The sequence below is a fragment of the Tyto alba genome, unplaced genomic scaffold (assembly GCF_018691265.1).
Source record: "Tyto alba isolate M040663 unplaced genomic scaffold, T.alba_DEE_v4.0 Super-Scaffold_18, whole genome shotgun sequence".
Lineage (NCBI taxonomy): Eukaryota > Metazoa > Chordata > Aves > Strigiformes > Tytonidae > Tyto > Tyto alba.
Genome location: NW_024881280.1, coordinates 32181380 through 32205339, shown reverse-complemented (window position 1 = coordinate 32205339; position 23960 = coordinate 32181380). Strand labels below are relative to the sequence as shown.

The 23960-nt window shown below is 36.3% G+C and overlaps 1 protein-coding gene across 4 annotated transcripts in view; it reads right to left on the bottom strand.

Moving 5' to 3' along the window:
* The window catches only part of PPP4R4 (protein phosphatase 4 regulatory subunit 4), a 72739-nt gene that overhangs the window by 19876 nt on the left and 28903 nt on the right, over window positions 1-23960 (bottom strand). For 3 of the 4 annotated variants that reach the window (XR_004409646.2, XM_033010563.2, XM_033010565.2), the window contains exons 4-11: window positions 18155-18302; window positions 17400-17473; window positions 15093-15199; window positions 12493-12600; window positions 7951-8072; window positions 5220-5342; window positions 2452-2621; window positions 1275-1394 (exon numbers count right to left, since the gene is read on the bottom strand). Coding sequence is in view for 3 of the 4 variants with exons in the window: in XM_033010563.2 (XP_032866454.2) it covers window positions 1275-1394; window positions 2452-2621; window positions 5220-5342; window positions 7951-8072; window positions 12493-12600; window positions 15093-15199; window positions 17400-17473; window positions 18155-18302 (972 nt within the window). In the remaining variant the exon portion in view is untranslated. The remainder of the gene's footprint in view (window positions 1-1274; window positions 1395-2451; window positions 2622-5219; window positions 5343-7950; window positions 8073-12492; window positions 12601-15092; window positions 15200-17399; window positions 17474-18154; window positions 18303-23960) is intronic. The other variant, XM_033010566.2, reaches the window with a different exon arrangement.

The following is a 23960-nucleotide window of genomic DNA, read 5'->3' as shown; positions in this document are numbered from 1 at the left end:
CTCTATGGAATATTTAGATGGTGCTTTTTAATGGCTTTATTTATTTATATAAGCCAAGTGAAAATATGAGCTTACTTCCAATCAAGAGGAAGCTTTAAGGAAATGGCTACAGGGAGTTTATTTAAAAAAAAAAAAAAAAAAAAATCCACCTAGCAGTGACATCCATAAATTACTCATTTTTGGCTGTCACGTGGTTGCCTAGATATGGTGTTAAAATTAAATCACCCAGCACTAAATGTACATTCAGACCAAGCTATAATTTTACAAGTTTTTTTAAAAGATCTAAAATACTTTGCTTATATTCAGGCAGTACCTTAAAAGTGTTTTACATCTAACATAAAATATTGTGTAGAATTAGATGCTCACTTTACAATTTCAACAATCACCTTGGATTATCATTCATTAAGACATCAATAGGTAACAAGAACTGGAAATACATCCATCTTTCTTACAATGGTGGGAATAAAGCCATTTATGCCTCTACTAGTGATTTAAATGCTTTCAGCAAGCCGCTTAAATTTACCAATTCCCCCAGCAACAAAATGGGATAAAAAGACTAGCTCAAGGACTGAAACACAAGGATTCTCAGTAAAACGCTGAAGACCTCCCTATATGGGTTCCTACGATCAGGAGAGAGTATATTTTCATTTCTGGAATTCATCCCATAAGGTTATCACCTCTGCAGCTGTACATTTTTTAACTTTTATGAAAATAATACAATAGAGCTTCTGTAAACTGAATGGAATAATAAAAATACATATGCTTTCACATCTGCATAAATTTCCAAGTAGTTTCCTATTAAATTGAGCATTTAACTTAGATTTGATTCACATAAGCCATCTCCACAGAACACGAGCACACACAAGCTAACTGTACACTTCTAAAGAAGGTTTTCAGGACCAGAACTGGCAAATTGCTTTCTCCCATTTGTCTCATAATTTTCTAATAGCACTGAAAACCTTAAAATACTGTAATTACTTCAACTGCTTATGTTTGTTGTACTAGACCATTATACGTTTCTTCTAGCTTTTGCTCCTAAAAAGCTCACCTAGCAGTAGGCTACTGTAGCCAAACGTCACACCACTTCGACTGCTGCGTGTGTACGGACTGTACAGAGAGGTTAGAAGGGACCGATCACCTCTGACAAACTGAATCATTTCAACAAGTTCTCTCAAGTCTTTTTATTTTGGTTGAACAGTCACAAACGTAAGCTTAAAGAAAGCAACACAAAATAAAAGCATTTAAGTACTAACAAAGAAGCACTGCAGACTCACTTCATAGAAGCTTATGGCCATAGTATATCTGACAGGAACTTCGGGGTCATGACAAAGGCAGAAGAAAATAGAATACAATTCTAAATGGAAGTTCTTTGGATCCACAAAAACAATCATGGCCTGTGGAAAGATAAAAGTTTTTTATTAGCTTTATAGCTAAAGGACCACACTATCAGAAAATATCAGATGAAAACACTGAGTTACAACGAGCAAGACACTTGGGAGATAACCGGTTGTGATTTAAAAGAGGAAGTGTAGCAGTTTTGATGGCCATGTCAAAACACAGGCACCAGACAAATTCCGGAGTTGAGAACTAAACTGGATATACATATCTTCCAGACATGCTGTAGACTTTTTTTCTGAAGACAGAGATTAAAACCACAAGATATAAAACCTTAGCTCTTTAAATACGGTTAATGTTTACATACACTAGTGGAAGCTGCAACTGGAGACTTCACAAAGAAAGAACATTTTAACAAGCAGCAAAGCAAGCATCTAATTCAACATAACTGTGTGTGTACACACCTTGTTTTTGCTCAAATAAACCAACAGATGTCTACCTACATAAAGGGTGCTCATCTTTAAAAGGTAGAATAAAAATAACTGTCTACTGGCTCTTGGTACACACATGTTTTCTTTAAATATAAATGATGAATGTCAAAATACAAAGTAGATTTACAGAAACATGAGTGCTAAGTTTGAAGACCTCACATAAACTTGAAAAGACTTTTTATATTCAGGCAGGAACATGACTAAAACATGAATATAACCATTCAGATTCAATCTTCACTTCCCTTGAATGCCATGACACAGCAAATGCTAAAACCTAGCTTTGAGTGGTTTGAAACTGGGGACTCTCTACAGCCATTTTCTTAAATCCTCTGTGCTAAGGGTTTGGAGAAATGTGTAGGAAAGAATGAGACCAGTAACCTGTTAGAACAACACTGTCAGTCAAAACTTGTCAATAATTTTCTGAGGCTCTGCAAAGAGGAATCCTTCCTCGTAACTCTTTTGAACAACCTCTACTTTAAGCCATTGTCTTGAACTTCCCAGGAGAGAGCTGGAACCTAGTTAACAATGTACAATTTGAGAGGAACTTCTCTATCATCCATGCAGTCCTATTTAGTGAACGATATGTATGACAAAAGTTATTGAACCTTAAATTCATGTTACTTACTGGAAAATTGTAAGCACAGTTCTTCCTCACTGAAATATATTTCTTTTCTTGTTCCAGAGTTTGAAGTTGTAGTTGATTATCATTGTGCCCATTTTCTTGCTGTAAACCCAGTGTGGAAAGCTTCTTATAAAATTCCAAAAACCGTAAGTGCTGTTCAGGAGTAAAAATGCCTCGGGAAAAAAAAAAAAATAGTCTCCTCATTACAAATGCTATTAATAATGACCCCAAACAAATCTTACTTACAAATCTATCAAATATGTCATTTTTTATCCCTCCTCCCCCCCACCTTGAGTCTAGCAGTGCACCATCAGTACACATAATACAGAGAAAATGATTACAGAACAATGACAGCTAACTATAACAGAGTGAATCTTAGTTTCTGTTTACATAATTCTTGAACTACTCAGGACTTTAACAGCAGGACTGTGAATGTATTTGTTTTTTTCCACTCATACTGTTTCCTTCTTCATTAAGTCTTTAGATCTTTATGGAACTCAGTCACATGAAGAATGCACGCCTGCAGAAAGTGGAAAAATTAGGCCATGTTGCTACAGATAATTAAGAGGTATAAGAATAAAACTAGAAACCTCAGAACAAACTGGAATGCAACTAGCAAGATGACTCCAATAATTACAAATCATTTTGTAAGTATATTAGTAATAAGAGAACAATCGAGGAAAGGCTCAGTTTTCTACTCAAGAGAGAGAGGAAAGCTATCAGTGATTGGTACCAAGAAGGCTGAAATGCTTGATGTTTTTATTTTCTTTCTCAAATTCCACTAGTTTCATGAGGCTCAGTACAATTAATAAATGTGACAAAGATTCAAGCTTTAAGTAGTGAAGGAACAGGTCAGTGAATACTTAAACATGAGAGGTTTTCATAATGTGCAGGGTCAGATGTGTTTCATTCCAGTATTCTAAGGTATTTAAGTACTAGCTGCTGAAATCTTAAATAAGTGATGGATCAGAATGGAAAAAGGCTGAAGTGGTACTGATATTTACTAGTTGGAGAGGGGAAGGACAAGCCATAGAACTACAGATCAGTCAGATGACTTTCACGTTTTTGAACATACTGGAACAAAAACAAGTCAAAAAATCTACTTGTAAATACTGAAAAGAAAACAAGAAAACGAGTAGCAGCCTACATGGCAAAAGCAAAACTTGTCAAATTGATTCCATTTCCTTCTAGTACTGGTTAACAGGACCTGTGAATACAAAAGAGGTAGTAAAGGTCATGTTTTTCACAAGCGAAATAAGGGCTCAGGAAAGAGAGATGAAAAACGATAAAAGTGCTGCAAAACTGTTTGGGAAAAAGAGTTAAGAGAAAGTCACCCATGGTTCACTGACAAGATAGGCAACTGTATAGAGGAAGGTCTATCCTAGGTCTGGTACTATTCAGTATTTTCATTGGGTTTTTTGGATGTTGGATTAAACACTTTGCTTATTCAATATTCTGATAATATCAACCTAGAAGGGAGACTGATTATCCTTCAGAAGATAGACCTTAAAATGATATCCAGAAACTGGACATGAGTTCTTAATACTTTAGACTACTATTCCATTACAACAGACGTAAGGTACCATGCTTAGCCAGATCTGCATCAACTGCACAAGGCCAGGAAAGAGAAAGACTAACTATCTGTCAGATTTATTAAAAAAAGGCTTCATAGGCTGCACTTGAACAAATAATGTCAAACTACTGCAAATTGTTTCAAAAAAAAAAAAAAACAAACAAACAGGTTTTCATACTGAAAAATGTAAACAGCAACATAGCTTGCAAGACACATGAAGTAACCTTTTCACTTTGCTTAGCTCTCTCAAGGCGTAACACTTCAACAAAAATATGAACTTGCCAGAGAGAGTTCAGAGGTGAAGAGAGATCAGCAATTAAATTCATTCAACCCAGAGCAAAGAAGACTGGGAAGACATGTTACAAACAGGATGGACTGTCCTAGCTCTATGTTTCTGTAAATAACAGTTTGACACTGTGAAACAGCCCTTTCAAGTTATTTGTAGTGAAGCAACGGTCACTTTGATAGTCTCCAACACGATCAGAAAGGATCATTTTAAAGATCTGTAAGAAAGATCAAAGGGTTTAAGAGCCTAGGGGAAAATTGTCTATAATTGAAACCATGATTCTGTGTTGCTCCTCCCCAGGTAAGCTCGGTGTAGAGGGTATATGGTAGGCAGAATGATCAAGGAAAGATTTGGCATGCTCAAGTGGAAGCCACAAAAATTATAGGTATGGATCTGGCCTCATCTGCAGTTGGGAATCCACATGCCACTAGGTCTCCTTTCTCCCCTGAATTCCTTATGGGCCACAATCTGTACTGTACCTCAAAAAGGTTATCAAGCACAGAGGTGAACACACACAGTTAAGATCATACTGTGTTTTCAAAGGTTTCGAGTTTCAAAAATTCAGTCACCCACCTCACAAGCTCCAGAAGGAATCATTACGCAAGAAGGAATCAAAATGAATCCGTCAAACCAACAAACACAAAACACCATGTTTCCATCTCTGACCCTGTCTAACCAAGAAGTCCTGTACCTGTCTAAACATAAAAAATTCAATACAGATGGACACCCGAAGAGGAAATTCACAAAATCCAATATTTATGCAATAGATGATTTCAGACTTTTACTTCCGTATTTCCTTTCCTAACTGTCATTTCATTTGATACATTCAAATCTGGATATTTTCCAAGGACTTCAAATTCTCCAATCTTCTCTCATTTTTAAGATTTTTTAAAAAAGAACATTAAATCATACCATATAGTCCATTACACAGTTTTCCTAAATGGAAAGACAAAGAAACTAGGATAGATTCATCTGCTTTGAAGGATTTTTCACAGAATGATTTCACTAAAGGGAGGACAGTTTGACTCCTATCATCTGAAAAACAAAAGAAATTTTTTAAGTTAGCCATTTGTCAATATCTAAAAAAGAGCACGGAGAGTGGAATTCCATAGTAAGTTAAGAAAAATCTCATTTAACATGCTCAGGAGTATTTCTGACAGGCCTTCAGTGGAGGTAGAAAACAAGAAGTATAGAGAATGACGAAGATACTACCACAATACAGGTCCTAAATTCTAATACCTTACCTGTTTGATTTGTCTGTTTTTAGGGAAAAACCATCCCCCAGTAAAGGATGAGACAGAGAATAAACGAACAGTTCCTAATTTTTCTGTTCACCAAGATTACAAGGATAGAAGGAATACTGCAGTACTCCTACAATATTATTTCCTGCAGTAGTATGAATACAGGGAGATCAAGGCCAAACATGATCATGACAGTGAAAAGAAAAATCTGGGTACACTGTAAGTTAATTTTTTCAACCCACTGAGAAGAGGAGGTTGAAAATCTTTTGGTCAACAATAAATTCACAGAGAAACAGAAAAATTTAGGGCAGAGGAATGGAATTAAATCATTTCTAAATTAAAGTCAAATCCAAGCACTTTGCCTCCTTATAAATTAAAGAAGTAAATGTTCAAATAAATGTATATGGTTTAACTCATTTCAAATAAAACCATGGTGTTTTAAAATGTTCAAGATTTAAAGGAATTAGGATTTTTTTTTTAATGGTAGATCAACAGCAAAATTCAGCAAATAATTATGACTGAACAAAATATTTAGGTTGACCTGAAGAAATGTTTTTATATTGTGGGAAAGAAACCCTAAGATATAATTTTGGGTTGTTTGCCATCAAAATGTTCATTTTCTAGTTCAGTCATGAAACTAGAAACTACACAAGCCAAATTTCCAGAAACGCATTCCTTACAAACCTGTAAACAATCCCTGATTTTTTTTCTAAGATTTTTTTAATAGTTAAAAGCAGTAGTTACAGCAATTGAAGTGTGGGGAAGGAGGAATGAAGACTGAGGTGTAAAGAGAATCACAAATTTGATAGCATCAATGCAAAAGCTCCGTAATTTGAAAATTAACTTACTATCATACTTACTGATATAAGCACTAACTGCAAAAAAGTCCATTTATGGTATTCTCCCCAAAACTATCTCATTTCTTTATGTAGTCCTCCATATGGCTTATATGCAGTCATGAATTTTAGTAATTCATCACCAAGTTCCCGTACAGTAAATATTTGCTCCTCACTTATGTATCAGGAAGGAGTAGTAGAGTCAGTAAAATGGGAGTAGGAATGGGAAATGTGGTGCAGAATACAGAGCTGCTAATGAAGATAAACAACTGAAGAGTTTGGAAAAAGAGTATAAAGAGAAAAGTGGCAAATAATGAGCAGTGATCAACAATATAAATTACTTTTTTCATATACACTGTAGCAATGATCTACCATGTACTTTGTTGCTTTATACATTTCCAGTTGTAAAAAAAAAAAAAAAAAAAAAAAAAAGAACAAACAAACAAACAAAAAAAAAGCAGCAGAAAGCACAACTGATACAGAGCCAGAAAAGCTGTTACTGTCTTCTACACCCCCCCTGAAAAATTCTAGACAGAGCAGCTGGTTGGAGGACAAGGCACAGCGGTTACCCAGAACATTCCCCTACACTGGAGCAGTCACAGCAGCTCTCCTTCAAGTTTGCCCCAACGAATGGTGACCTGAACTTGTGATGAGAACCCAAGAAGCATGCACGTAGGTACCCCCCACACACACTATGCCAAAAGAACTGGATACAACAGAGGATTTCTCCTTCCTCACATGAAGACGGAGACACTCACCCCTACACCTGGAGAGGCATGAAATATGCATGTTGATCAGAGGAAAGGTATAGAGCGCTGAGAAAAATACAAGCATTTGCACTGTCTGTTTTAAATACAGAAAAGCTTTGTAAAATACACACACCTTCTCATTGCAAAGAAGAAAGCTTTCAGTGCCATATAGCCACACGTTTAAAGGAATTAAAATAGTAATTGATGATGCTTAGTAGCTTCAAAACCAACCAGTTGTGCACACTGCAGTATATGGGACATGAAGATACATTTTCTATACCAAAATTTACAGATGTATTTGACATGTAACACTGGATGTTAAAACCTGCAAGGTTTACTGATACACACACAAATATCATAGCATTGCCTGAGTCTGGGTTCTTCAGCTCAGGAAGCAGTCTGTAGCTAGGACTAGCTTTATTTCAATAATGAGGCAAAAACTAGTTAACGGCAAAATAAGCATAAGCAGTGGCATCTGTTGAACTAACATTTTATCTTCTGTGTATTGATAGCATTAAAGTAAAGACTAACAACCTTATATTAATATCATACAGTAATTTTACTCATTCCATTCAGTCACATTACATTAGAAACTTGGAATAAGATAACTGATTTTGTGAACAACTGGTTCACTTTCCTTAAAACTTACTATGTATAACGCACTGGAAGACAAGAAATACATAAAGGATAAAATAATAAACTAAATAAAATCAGAAATGTCTGAAGAATGCAGACAGAACAAAAAGCATTTAAATACATTTATAAGATGCATTAAAGCATTAAGAACTGGGCTAGTAAGCCTAAATTAAATTCTCACCTGCATCAAACATATCAAGCAGATTCACTAACGTCTCAAAAGCTGCAAGGCGTACACTGCTGCCCTCATCTCTTGCCAGTTCTACTAACTCAGGAAGCACCACAGTTTTTGTTAGTTCTGTCCTGCAAAGCGAGGCAAGCAGTCAAGAGAAAACTTACAATGAAACAATATTGCCACAGCAAAACAGAATTCTTCCTTGCAATACTCATTTATCTATTTTTTGGGTAGCCAAGAAAGAAAAATTGACAAATTTGTAAGAAAATGAAAATTAAATAAAAACCTCCAGTCAAACTCGGGATTTTTTTTTCCCTTGTCAGCCAAAGAAACATGCAAATTTAAAATGAGAAACTTCATCGCTAAAAAAAGCACTCAGATCAAAATAAATCAAAGAAAATGCAGTCTGAAAAAAACGCACAAGGAGTCCAGTTACTTCACTAAGAAAACTCTTCTGATCCAATATGCAGAAGCTGCTCAATGCGATGGTGCAAAGCCAAAAACCATCAAATATGAGTCATGTTGGACTGAAGCGTCTGGAAATCTCGTGCTTCAAAGCCGAGCCTTCTTTACAGAGGCTGAGCAACTCCTGCTCAGAGAAAACAGTATCCCAGCTAGTCAGAACACTAGCTTTTAGGCTTGTTTTAAAGTAGTAAAGAAAGGATTCTGCTTGTCTCTTTTTACCCTGGTAATTACTAGCACTGCTGCGTGTATGACGGTCCTGGCAACTTGAATCTGTACACTGGCAGCAGATTGCTGTATTAGGGACTGACTTAGAAACCAGAGTTTAATCAGAGGAGGCTAAGGAGGAGTGAAATACTCCTGACACAGAAACACGTGCGCAGTAAAGTGACTGGAATAAGTAAGACAAAAAGAGATTCACTTCTCGGAGCAAAAACATAGCTTCTGTAGAAGCTACCAATTTCCCATGTCCTGGTGTATAAGTGATTCTTGATTGCTCTAAGAGATTAGAAAGATCTTTTCTGCAGCCCTACTATCAACAAGAACTGGAAAGACATACCCAGTATTTCCACTATTTTTTTTTTTCCCTGTTATGCTCATTTTTTTATTTATAGTAGTCAAGATTTCTAGTGTTTGAATTTGTCTGCATTGGAGTTAAGAAGCCCACTTTGTCTGGTTCTCATGCATGAGCTCTTGGTCTGCTCATCAACTAGTGAAAGCTATTGTAAGCACCACATCTCGAGAATGGGACCACAGCAATTTATAATAGTCAGGGATCTGTCCCTCAGTGTTTATACTGCCCAAAACATAAAAGTGCAGGGAAACACTCTGATAAAATTACACCACGTGAGCATCAACCAAGATGACAAAATTGAAAATGTGTTTGACACTTTGAGCAACAGTGTACAAACAGTTTCGACTGTCATTTTTATCACAGTTCTGTATTAAAAATCACAATTCTTAATACAGAACCGATCACAGCCTCCAGGTTTCCGGACTTTTACTGAAATAAAAATGCCCAAAATACTCCTTCCAGTCAGACTAAACAAGTAACAGCTATCCCTTTTGTAAATCAATATGAACAATAAAACTTTCAAATGTTTATAATCAGTGATTTCCACCTTACAGAGTTTATTATTGTTACCAGCAAATCAAGATGTAGCTTAACAGTGTTCTTCCAAACAGATATTTAATCATTCATATAAAATTATGGGGAAACTACATGATACCATTTACATCACTAAACAGTAAAAATAAGCATTGAGACGGCTGTCACATTATGCCTTCAACATTTACCTAAAAACATCCTTATTTCTGTTTATTTAATTATTTTTATTTTTCTACCACCTATTCATCCTCAACATGAAACACTGTCAGAATATTGACAGTTCATCATTTCTTATGAGATTAAAGCATCTGAACCACTGGGAAGGGACTAGGCAAATACCTCAGAGAGAGAACTGTGTCTATGAATCCTTTAATGCTAAAAATAAAAGTTGGGGAGGAAAAGAGTTAAAGACATATGGAACACATCACTAATTGATTAACATGCATTTAGCCCTGTTAAACCAATATTCCAAGGCTGGCTAAATTGCCAGTAATACTGTTACTTGCCACTGCATAACACAGATCTTGTTTTAAGATTTTCAGCTCCCAGGTATAGTAAAAGCAATCTACTTCATTTTAAAGATGCTAAACAGAATGAAGAAGAAAATGTTATTTCGTTTCCAAAATGGTCCCTTATTAGTATAAGATATAGCTACCTTGTTACAAAAGAGCTATTTTGCTTCTTCTTTTACACTGCTTAGTATACCTCAAACTTAAACAGCATTTGGAGGAGGAGTGAGAAAAAGGACACAAATGCACATCTTTAGTTCTTATTTTAACACCTGGTTGTACATATACCTATCTTAAATGTAAAAAAAAAAAAATAATGAAAGCAAATTCACATGGATTCACACAAACAGTGAGTGCTTCCTGAAAGTTACTACCCAAAACCATTTTCTGCTTTTCAATAAACTGAGCCATAAGGCAAGGAAATCTGTGCAGCTGTACATTTTTAAAACACAAAAGTTGTTTCAGTAATATCAGAAAGGAATATTCTCTAGCTATATGAATAACCTAGATAAGAGTTATTTTACTCAGTATAACATACACTAATAAAGCAAACAAACAAACTATTTTGCTGTATTATGTGTCACACATAATGTTCAAAGCCAAATTCATATAATTATTTCTCAGCTCTGGACTATATCAGAGGTTAACTGGAAGGCTTGAGGAAGGAATCCATAGAAATGCAAACAGTACCTCAAATAAGACACCAAAAAAATCTCCTGGGATTGAGCACTAACCAATGAGAAAAGAGGAAGGAAGGTGATTGAGACAGATGAGAACATATGGCCTAGGAATGGTCAGGGGAGAGAAGGGTAGGACTACATCCTAAATCAAGACCCAGAAATCAGGAGAAAAAAAAAAAAAAGGGAGGGTGGGGAGATGGAAATTAAAATAAATGCTTTGCAAATATGTTTCTGTGGATTTCCATTTTGGTGGCATCGAAAAATCTTCAAACTAGTACGACAGTTAGAACCCTCCCTCCCTTCAGAACTCAGTAGTTATGCAAAAAAAAAACACTGGTCACCCCCTAAAGATAAACAGAACCCTCTCTTTCACTCATCTTTAATCTCCCATTAAACAGAATTCAATTTTAAGATACATAAAGATACATGATATAGATGCATACTGCAAAAATAAATGCAAGCTCAAATTATTCAGTAATTCAGTTTAGTAAAATGTGTTACATTTCCAATTTTATAAATTATTAACAGCACCGACAAATACTACCTTTCTTTTCTGAAATCACAAGTTCTTTTCAATTAAAGCCATTCAATGTGGAAAATGTTAAAATGATTTACCATGCTAGCCTACGTTTTGTTAAAAGACAGTAAGTACAAAAACAAATGAGTAACTTTACTGAGATGAGTAATACTGTGTTTTCACATTATTCAAATCCTCTGAACTTTTGCAGGACAAGGACCTTGCAGAAGAGGTGCCTAAAGCACATACATAAAATTATTTTGTATGCAGTCAAGACAAATTTATCTGTAAGCTAAACCACTGCCTGAACATATGCTTTTCCAGTATTCCATGGCTGAGAGGCAAATCTCATTGCTTCAGGAATTTCTGATGCTTTGGTTTTGTTTGTTTTTTTTTAGTAACCCAGAATCTAAACCACAACATAATTCTCCATTCAAAAAAAATAAGTCACAGCCCCAGGGAGGCAGCTTTTCCGCAAACACCAGTACTCACAATCTGAAATGCATATTTACCATATCTTTCAAATTACCTTTCAGTTTCAGCCTTATACTTGAATTTGCTCATAAATTCCCAATTTTAAAAGCCAGAGGGACTCTTAATATCTAACCTATCCCCGCTGTGTAACATAGGGCGGGGAACCTTACGTGATAATTTCTTCAAGTCTATAAGAGAAGTTACTGCTTTTTTTTTCCTTCCTGACACAGTAACAGGTAGACAGACCCGGAATTTTAAAATATTTGTTCACTCAGAGACCAATCCTAGGTGGGTAGTTAACATGTTCTGTTTATTAAAATAAAAGTTCTCGACTTTTTCTATTCCTATATGTGCAATATTGAAGGTCTTCAAGCTTAGAATAAAAGTTGATACTGTATTTGCTTACAAAACACATTTAACATCCTTTTGCAAAAATCTGCACAGTAATTATTAGAAACTGCTAATACTTGCCATAATCCTCTTCCATTTTTAAATAAGCCCAGTGACATCAATGGATAATTAAGATGATTTCAAGAAGCTATAGATGAACTAATTATTTACAAAAAACTGTTATTTATATGGTTCAGCAATTCTACTATCAGAGAGAAACAAAAAATCTGAAAATGGAAAAGAGCCAACTGCCAACAGCCGATTCCCAAGAACACATCTGTATACTCCAAATTCATTACTGAGTATGCATAAATTAAGTTAGGAATCTTAAAAGGAGTTTTTAGGTTACCATTAAATATTTTAGAGAAAGATTTTGCATTTAGAAGTAGTTATGCAAATTGTACTCACCCTATTCCTTGAGCTATATGTTCCAGTTGCCGACATATGCAAGTTCTAACTTCGTATTCCACATCCTGGCACAGTGATTTTACCAATGGAAGAATCTCTCTTTTAATACTAAAAACGTGAACATTTTTTATTAATATACAGAACAAGAATACACAAAATCCACTCTGTAGTGGATCCACTCAAATTTTAGCCATATACTACTTCTAATAGCAATTTTTTATTAAACTAATTTATCACACACGACATGATTTTTCTGAGAATTTGCAATTATAAAAGAACATTGTACATCAGATGCAAATATGTGCTATACAGAAACAGCAAAAGGATTATTTACAGTCAGTATAATTTGCTCATATTTCATCTATTATTTTTTTGAACTACAAAAATAGTGGGTAGGCTTAAAGATGCTGTCCTCATTTAATAACCATCTTCAGTACAATTTTGAACAGCCACTGTAAGAATACAAAGAATTATATAAATGGAAGTGCAAATTCCAATTAACTGTCTCTAAACCTCATTTTTGGTATGCATGTATCACCAAAGAGATATTTGGGAAGAAAGTAGAAAAAGAATTTGAGATAAAAATCTGCAGTACTGCAATGCCTTTATGCCGGTAGACCCAAGTATTCATGTTAAATCAATAGCAGATACACAATAACTATTTTGATTTCTATTTAAGTAAAAACACATACTACAACTTGGCAGAATGAGCCATTGTGTTTCCTTTCACTGCCCAAGATGCTGTCATAAGTATTCATAAAATATCTCTTTCCAAATCCTTATGCCGTTGCAAAACTCAAGAGAAATAATATGAAGACACAGACAAGCAAATTCTCAAGCCAGCTTGCACAGCCTCCACTCATTCCATTGAAAATTAATTTACTTCTTACAGAAAAATTCAGCCTCGAGTTTCAAAAAGTCTTGGGAATTTGGCATTTTAGAATACTCTGAAGTAGGGACTACTTCCAAAAAAGACTTGGTTTTAACTATTTGTAGGAACAGAAGGTAGAAAAATTATTATTCTATTCCACGGCCAGGAGTTTTCCACTACTCTATTAAATAACCTTGGAGTCATGTGAAATTTTAATTGCAGTATAAATTTTATGAGTAGAATGGTGCCATTCTGAAGAAGAATATGAAGATGTGCTTATGCATTGACTACTCCTGAGGACAGACACGTCTCCTAAGCCTACACCAAGACCCCTCCTGGAAGGAGAATGAGAGTGTGCCATGAATCATTCTAAACCTGCGGATCCAGGTCTCTTTTCAGCCCTCTGAACTGCACTCAGAGTCCCCTACCAGAAGATCAGTATGTTCCAGAAAATTCTCAGCCATCTTCTTAACATGTAGCTTCTGTACAGAAACGGTGCTACTATCTGTTCACTGAAATGCGGCATTTCCTACTTCTGAACAGCAAGGAATCATATTAAAGAAACCCCAAAAAAGAAGGTACGATTATTTGAACTTTATGGCTAACACTATTATAATTTCTCATAAGATCCCAAGTAATCTGGAAAGTGACTTTATTTTCATGAGAATGTAACATCAAATAAATAAAAGCAATTGTGATTCTGCCAGAACTCTACAAATTTGGAAGATACAGATTTGAAGGCCTTGGTAACATTCTCAATAAATTCTCAAACATTCTTAAAAAATCATGCAAAATAATTTTTGCATGTCCAACAAGTGTAGTCTACATAGCAAATGAAGGCGTAGATAGCTTCCTTTTGGTTGCTTTAGTTCTTTTTTACTGAAGAAAAAAAAAAATCGTAATTTAAAGACATTTATTCCTAAATGTCCTGTCATATGGTCCTGTTGTTCATCTTTTCTGTTATGATGAATTCTTGCATTTTGGGGCAGATCAAAATCATTATTAGAATAGACCTTCTCAGCTCAACATGGTTTCCACGCATTTAGTAGCCCTCAGTGGAGTTCTTTTGTACTGCAAAATCACATGTGGCCAATTGCCTGGATAGGAAACATTTGGTGAAAAGGTCCTACTATCATAGGACTGGATAAATTGTCCAAGGAACGTACCATACCAATAGCTCTGGGCACATCAGTTATTCAGATTTACTTTCATCATTGCTTCCCTCCTCTGCACCACTGTCCAAACCCACAGATATTAAATCTAAGAGATGGATAATATCAGGCAACAACAGTTGCAAAAAAAAAGTAGCTACATGTTATATTTGGCTAGGCAAAAAAAAAAAAAGTTAGGAACAGGATTCTTCTCTTTATGATGAGAAACTCTAAGGTGATGAAGTTGTGTTTTGTCCCTTTAAATTTCAGAGAAATCTACTGTTTGGCTTATTTCCTAGTAAGAAAAACAATATGGAAGAATGGTATGAAAATGGCACCTATTCAAACCTGTGGAAGAACATACAAACTGAAGATAAAAGCTGATAAACATCAGCAAGTCTGAATAGGCTAGTTACATAATGAACATTTTTTAATTATTAATTAATATCCAGCTAAAGGGCTCTGTGAAAAGAAAGCATTTAATTTTTGCAATAAAGTTGTGAAGTAATTTCTGCCCACTGACAAAGAAATATACTGGTATATACTGTGGAATTAAAATATATGTACAGTCTACTTACATATGAGCTTCAAATTTGTTAGCTAATTTTCCCATGATTTTACAACTAACTAAGCGGGACTGAAGTGTTTGAGAAAGCTGTGCTTTGGAAACGAGTGGATTCAGGATCTATATGGAAGAAAAAAGAAATACGAACAGAAAAAATGTGAGCAGTAAATAATGGATCCCCCCTTCTTAAAACAAAATCTAGATAAACATATCCCAAATGTCATCTACCCCTTCCATGGAATTAATCAGTACTAACAATAATGATGCCTATATACATTAATAATCTATTGGAAGCCCGTATTTAATATTCTGTTCTAATTGTAGCATATTAAACCCATATCTTGGCCCAAATAGCAGTTTATGATTCAGATCACAGCCACAGTTTTACATGTGTCTACTTGTGTCTTTATTTTGAGACTAAGTTGTATATGAATATTTATAGCTATTAGCTGGTAATTTTCACGAAAGTTGTTAAATATGTTCCTGCACAAGGAAAAAAAAAAAAAAAATATATACGCAGAGAAAAGAAAAGGAAGCCTCTCGGGTTCTTTCTCATAAGTTTTCCCAGCAAACGTCTCTTTCGATGGAAAGTTTTGAGGCAACAATCCCTCTCAATGATGCATTCTTTGGGGATTTGAAGGGAAAAGGTTTAATTTCCATACAGATGCAGAAAACCTGCATCCTTATTGGAGCTCTGCTGTCATTTGTTGGATCACCTCTACGGTGCCAGAAACAAACTAAGAAAGGCCTGCAGAACACCACATTTAGATATCTTATTTTTTTTTTGCCCAGAAATCATCACAGAAATTCAGGTGCCAGGCCAGGAAGAATGTCACAGAGAGGGTATCTCCTGCAGTCTGCCAGTTTCTCACTCGATCTCTTTTGCAGAGCTCCACAACAGGATAACAGACGGGGCAGGAAAGTCCAACAATATTCTAGAAGCGTTTTTCTCCTCCTCTTACCAGCTGAAATTTTGAAGTGAGAGAACTTTACCACCCTCGGGACAAACAGATCACCCAGAGTAGTACATAAGGTATGATTCTAACTGCAACACTGCATAAAGAAACATGGCATTAGTTACCTGCAGAACTGTATATTACTTATTTGGTCTTTGAACTATGACAGCAAGCACACCGTGTCTAGTAATAATAACTGCAATTACTGATCTAGACACGGTCTATCCCACGAAGTGGCCATGGGCAGAGACCTGGGACGGGGTTACACTGACCTTTGCTCTGAGACACACACCTCTCCTTATGTCCTTGGAATCTACGACTCTCCTAAAATTTTTCACGTACAAAAAAATTTAACAACTAGAATATTCCAAGTTTTCCGAGACAAAGATCCCCCGAGTAACACCAAAGAATCCTTTCCAGATTCAGGTTTCTGTATAGCTGCTGAATCAATGATGGTTTATCAGTTGTCATCTTCCCAAAGCAAATTTTTGTGGAAACTTATAAATGTGATCCTAGAGACAAAGCGGGCGAGAAACTCCACCTCGTTTAAATGGCATCTTTAAAATTACATTATGATTAGATTTCGGAGGTGACTAGAATAATTGATCTCTTTTTTATTTCCAACCTAACTTTCCACCCTTTAGAAGATTATGTTTTAAACAGTGCTGGATTTCAATTAGCCACTAATTTTAATGAGTATTTTTACACTACACGAACAATCATATATTTAAATCCCCATATTGTTTTAAATTATAAACACAGTAAACTATGCCCGTTGCAAAGCTTTTAAATTTAACAATGAAATATGAATACTTAAAACAAAACTGAATAATTTAGCTGAGTAAAGAGAAGTGACATTATGACCTAGTGACAGATTTTCTTCCTCTTTCCTGAGCTACACAGTGAAAAATTAAGTGTTTGCAGGGCATTATGCTTTTGATACATGAAGAACAACTGAAATACAGAATTAAATGGATCTCTAGCATTCAGCCCCATTTAGCAGAAATCAGAATTTTAATCTAGTAGCAAACAAAATGTAGTTTCTTCATGAAGACGCAGAATGAGATACTAACCTGTAAAGCAAAACAGGGTATATGAAAACATGTTACTGAGAATAATAAGTGCAGTGGAAGTGTTACAGAAAATCGTCTTTATTTGCTGAAGAACACTCAAATTTTTTAAGGTGGCTTTCCTGTCCCGCCTTTTAGCATGCTCCTCTCCTACAGTATGTTCCAGAAGCATTAGTGTTTTCACAGGCGTAGAACTGCCACAGATCTTACTGAAGTAAATGAGCCTTGCAGGGAAATACAATCTTACAAAATATTACTGAATAGTTGCCAGCATAAGTGGGAGAATATTATTACCTCGTGTCTGATAGTCTCTTTTGGTAAAGCTTCTATTACAGCAAGAAGAGTTTCTAGCCATGCATTGCTGACCCCTGTGAGAAAGAAATGGGTTATCTGCTGCATTATACATATAACAAGTGTACAAAACACACATCTGTTTTGCAAATTTAGCTCTCAATTTTTACACGCGCCTCTTCAAGGGGATAGATATCTAAGTCACTAAATTAACATTAAAGACTTCAAACTAAGAAGTAGGATACGTGGCAAGCAAATTCAGTCCCCATTTCTTTTACCTTTTCAATTGCTGTACAAAAACAGTATTGATCTTGTTTGTTTTGAAAAGGTAATTTCCCTCATTTAGAAGCATATTCTGTTCTTACGCCAACTGAAACTTTCTAGTTTTGCAAGAGGCCTTTTTTTCTTCTTTGTATCCTAAATACGGCGTCAAAGTCAAGAAAAACTAATCATCACAGAAGAAACTTCAACCACCTTCCCTCCGTTTTCTCAGCCACAAAATTCTGATACTTCAGTAGAAGCTCAGACTCCGTAACGACTTCACGATTCAAGTCCTTCAAAGTGTTTCCGTTTGCTTCAAGCAGAATTACATGGAAACATCAGAATGCAAGCGGTCAGCATGCAGAAATATTTTCATTCATGCAAGTCTGGATACAAAGTCACAGTGACGGCACTCATTGCTTTACACAGTCTTGTACAGTCACCGAGGAGAAAAAACAGACACAAGTAATCAGTCTGTATAGTTGCACAGCCCTGACCTGCATCTCTGTGCTCCAGGTTCTGGAGAATGATGTGCAGAAAGGAGTGGGAGTACGTATGAATGGACACTGACTCCTCTTGAAGAACAGTCAAAAATGAAACAGCAGCTGTTAATTGCATTTCCACTCCTGCCACATGCAGCACCTCCTGTATAATTACAAATTATACCAATTTAGAGGATGAGGCAGAAATGTACCGAAAGACCATTCGAATTTTTACATTCACTTTTAAGAGTGAATATGCAACATCCTGGGTAAACTTCAAAATTGGCTGTATAATTATTTTCTCTTAACAGCAATTACTTGGAGATATTCAAATCTCTTAGAAAGTTAATTATAATATTTTTGTGACTTTCAGTTTCATCCATGCATATATGTGGATTTTTCTATTTTACAAAATGAGAGGTAAAACCAGACCAGCCAACAATTGCACTTCTGCTGTTCATGCACATGAATTAAAAAGAAATATTTCATTCGTCCAGTGAGATACTAAATAGCAGAAGGGAATTTGAATTTCATCCATTGCCAACTGACACAGAACACAAATGAAAATATGTGTATATATATGTGTGTGTGTGTGTATATAAATATATATAGTCTCAAAAATAAAGAAAAATGTACTAGAATATTTATCTAGACAACTCAGAATTTAATAGTACTTAGCTTTAACATATAAAAATATAATTTATTAGGCTGTCTTTAAAAGCACCAATTCAAAACTTAAACAAAAATAATGGGGGGGTGAAATATTACTAGATTTTCTGAATGAAGCAAAAAAGCAGTGTAAATTTCAGATTTATGCACACGCCAAAGAGCTCACAGGATGCAATCTATGACACAGCATTCACTGGAAGTATGTACACGTATCTATCAGCTAGGTGAACATTCCATTTGTTTACTTCTTAAATGTATCTCTGTCTCATGAAAAAATAAAGTGCACTATTCTACTACTAAAGCATTACACTCATTTTACAAGTGATCCCAAATTCGCTAAGAGGTTAAAGCCCATGCTTCCTACTTAACATTTTACGTATCTGGTTTTGTTTTTCTTTTTAAAGTGCTTGAGATGAACAGTAGTTTCTCAGATCACATACCAAAATCAACAAGAAGCTGATATTTAAATTTAAAAAAAAAAACAGCCTAGACCAGATTAAGAAAATACCCATTATGCACCTAAGTATTATATAGCAGAGGAATTTTGCTGAGAAAATAGTTTGCGGAGAACATCTGAGGACTTAGTAGACTTTGCTTACTTCAAAGTAAAACAACAAGAAGTTTTCATTACACAAATGCCAACCGGTTTGTGCATGCAAATGCATAGTTTTTAGTTTATCTGATTTCAAAGAGATCCATTACTTATCTCTGAACAGCTGTCCCAGTTTACAGCTGTGTACTTTTATAAAAGCATTCTCTGTGCCGCTGCTCCCTCAAATGAAAAAAAGAAACAGCACTGCATACCTTACCAATCAAAGTGTGATAAAATATCTGCATTTAATAGCCACAGAAAACACCCTCTTCTTATCTCCACATTCAATCTCTGTCCTCGTTCCTGCATTGTTATTCCAATACCCACAGCCAAGAGTAAGGACACCTACCAATTTTGTAACTTGAGTGTTTCTGGGATCTGAATACCCGCGCATACTGCTTTGGGATTTTGGCTTACATCCCCAAAATAATCAAAAGAACTATCTACACACTGTAGATGCGAACACACCACTGCAGACCAGAACGTAATGGAGCTGATTTCAATTTTACGCACGTATTCACTCTGCATGCAATGCAGAGTTACTTACCATGAAATAAAGTTTCCAAATAGTCTCCTCCGCAGATCCACGCAACTCTGGATCATCATGTGAGAACACATTCTCTGGATGTGCTTCCTCATGAACCTTGGGACACACTGAAATGTAAACTTCTAGATTGCTTACACACCAGCCTGCACCGATGTTTGCACTCAGAACTGTACAGTTCTACATATGAATATGTATGGGTCTCCTCATTCTAATTTCACTGAATTCCAGCTGAATTACTTGAATTTACTTAATATAAATGGATTTATGTTGAAAGTAATATATTTTCATCCATGTATAGACACGGATCCTCCACAGATTCTCACTCTGGAGGAAAAAAGCTTTTCCTGTCTATCTTATTCAGACAAGCATATTTAAAGGGGATTAGCGTGTTCTTGAACTACCTTAACGTCTACAAGTTGAACTCAGGCATCAAAACTTGAAAAATTTAGAAAGCCTTGTTTATTCCATTAATTGGAAAACAGAAAATTCACCTCTGGTTTAATGCACCTCTTGTTAAAATGTAAAATCAACTAGGGAAAAAAAAAAAAAAGCTTTCAAGGGGAGATCGATACATTAGGAAAATGAGTAACTCAAAATGAGTTTGGAACTAATCAGACAGCACCGAACAAGGGTTCATGTGTACTCTTCAACAAGAGTAGCCATAGTTTTCTGCAATCACAGCAGTTGGAAGAATCTTTTATTAGTCAGTCAGATGCCTGCAATATCCCTCCACTGCTTTTGGTGGCAGTGCCCAAGGATGGAAAACAGGGAAAACACGACTAACATCATTTGAAAGGAGCTATTCGGTGCACAAGAAGAAACGCTGAGAAGAATTTCCAAGGTTTTCCTAAATATGCATTTCAATAACTTCCAAGGTTCATGAGGAGGTGCATGCAGAAATCCAGAGAGTGGGGATCTCTATGCAAAAGAACCCATACAAGGATGCCACTTCATTTTAACTGTAGAATTTTTAAGAATATCTCATCATTTCATTCCAATGTTAACATCTAAATAATATAAAATGTATTTGTTTATTAGAATAACCACAATACTGACACCCAATTTAATAATTATTTAGATCTGGCATGTTTATTAATATATTGTATGTTTCATTTTGCTTATCTCAGAACTAAAACACTTATGCTAAATATGTAAGGAGTCTTTGATAAATTTTAGTTTAATTAGGTTTTAAGAAATTATAAGCAATTTGAATATATCCATTTCAATATTTTTTATAAAAGTAACTATATTTATCTATTTCTTACAGCGAAGTAAAAATTTTTTTTGTATCCAGCCAGAAAATTCCTTGCATTTATTTATTCGTGTATCTGTTTTACCCTCAGCTCCAATAAAAACAGTATTTATTTATACTTTGGGTTTCTGCAAGTATGCTAAATAAGTACACTGGTTTCCCTACCCAGTTATATGGTGACAATACTTTCAGACAAATAGTATCCCGAAACCACTATACAACTCATTTTTCACGTGCAAATTGCAATTCACAAATTATTTTTCCCAATCTACAGAAGTGAACCCAAGCACAGACATTTAGGTCAGCTTATTTCCCTGCAATGCCAGACTACATTTGCAAGACTCTAATTGCAGTTGAGTTCAATTATGCCCTTATAGACTATAACAGTTTCCATTTAATGGTCAGGACTATTCTTCCAATACAAACAAGGAAAGAGAAAAAAAAAAAAAAAAAAAGGTCAAGCGGTTAATGATGTTAAATACTGTTTTATAGTTAAAAGTGCAGTGAACATGGGTACAACAGAACTGTTCTTCTACTACAGATTAAATAAATATTAGATAACACAGCACCACTGAAGAACCTGCTTTATAGGAGTATAGCCATAGAAAGAAATCCAACTCGTATACATTCAAGAAAGTTTCAATTTATAAAGCTTAAACCTGAAAGGAACACTTGGATTTAGACCAACCTCATTCTATTTCACTCTTTTCCCTCTGCCTTGAGCCCATTAGCTTAAGTTTCATTTAATTTATCATCTATGGCAGCATTCAATTTGGATTTAAATGACACTGCAAGAGAAAAAACACACCATTTTTCTCAGTTATTTGCTCAAAAGTTGATTTATTATTAAAATTGTCTGATTCATTCCTAATATTTCTGTCTTCAATTCCTAACTCTTCTTTCTTCATATATTGTTTTCAGTTGAATGTCCTTTAATATTATGCAGGAAGATATTTTTACAAAGTAATTAAGTACCGCCTGATCTAAACATACTGACCTCCAACTCCAACCATATAAATATTTTCCAGGTCCACTAGAATCAAAAACTATATTCCCACATTAGACTTTTTAGTAAAGACAGAGAGGCAAAGACTACCACTTCTCCACACCCTGACAAATAAGGGTAAAAAAACTTGAGCGTTTCTTATTACTTCTTCATTTCAGGAAGAACTGTGCTCTCAAAGCAGAAACAACAGAAACAAAAATGGATTCAGAATGTTAAACAGAAAATTAAAAAAAAAAAATTTCTTGAAGCCAGCAGGTTGGTTTAGGAAAGAATGCATTATGAATGTAAGAATAACATCTAGTAGTAACCGCAGAAACTTGGTGTAAGTTAAGGGGGTTTCGATTACTTTGCAGCTTCAAGTCATTCTTTTTCTCAAAGCACTTTTTTTTAATACACACTTATATATTTAAACAAAATGCCTGCTGACCTGCATCTTATAGCACAAACATGATAACAAGAATTACTTCAATGTTAGCTGAACAATGTGTCAGTTCTGAGGACAGCTATTTCCTGACCATTTACTGAATTTAAATAATCAGCCAAAAGTTGAAACAGCGCCTCAAGAAACAGGAGTCTCCTGGGATCACAGAAGTTTCAGGAGATAATGCAAAGCTGAAAGGAGGTATCTGATATTCACAGAATCACAGAACAGTTGAGGTTGGAAGGGACCTCTGGAGGTCATTTTGTCCAATCCCCCTGCTCAAGCAGGGCCACATAGAGCCAGAAACATGTCCAAGCAGCTTTTGAATACCTCCAGGGAGGGAGACAACAACCCCTCTGGGCAACCCGTGCCGGTGCTCAGTCACTCTCACCGTGAAAAAGTGTTTCCTGATGTTCAGAGGGAACCTCCCGTGTTTCAGTGTGTCCACTGCCTCTGGTCCCCTCATAGGGTATCACTGAAAAGAGCCTGGCTCTGTCCTCTTTGCAACCTCCCTTCGGGTATTTATATACATTGATAAGATCCTCTCCAAGCTCCAGGGGGAACAGTCTCAGCCCTCTCAGCCCTTCCTGTCCTGGGTTGAGTGAGTGGTGGAGTTTTTTGGTGGCAGGGGAGGGGGCTATCGGGGCGGCCCCCTGGGAGAAGCTTCTCGAAACTCCCCCAGCTCCAAGCCAGCTCCACTTCTGTTTGGGAAATTGAGCCCATCAGCTGCGCCTCTGCGATAACGTATTTAAGAAGGGACGTGGTGACGGGCAGTGGGACTGGTGAGGAGGAGTTGGGGCAGCTGCATGAACACCAAGGTCAGTGGAGGAATGGAGGAAGAAAGGAGGGGGGAGGTGTGCCGGAGCAGAGACCCTCCTGTAACCTGTGGTGAGACGGCAGGGCGGCCCCCCCTGCCACCCATGAAGATCTACGGTGGAGCAGACATTGATTTACAGCCTGTTGTTCCTGCTCAGCTGATCAAGGTTCTGTGCCCGAAGAAGGCCGGGGTCTCATGGAAAAAGGCAGCCCCGCTGCTGTAATTCAGTGCTGGGAGGATTGCAGCATGCGGGGGAGTCCCACGCCGGAGCAGCTCGGGAAGGGCTGCAGCCGTGGGAGGGAATCCAGTCGGAGGAAGTTAGTGACCCATGACGGAGCAGTGTGGGGAACGCTGCGGCCCATGGGAGGGACTCATGTCAGAGAAAGTTTGTGGAGGACTGTCTGCTGTGAGAGGGGGACCACGATGGAGCAGGGGGTAACAAGTTTTGGACACTCCCCTCACCGAACATGAAGGAAGTGGCAGCACTAACTGCACCCCCCATTCCCTGCCCCTGCGC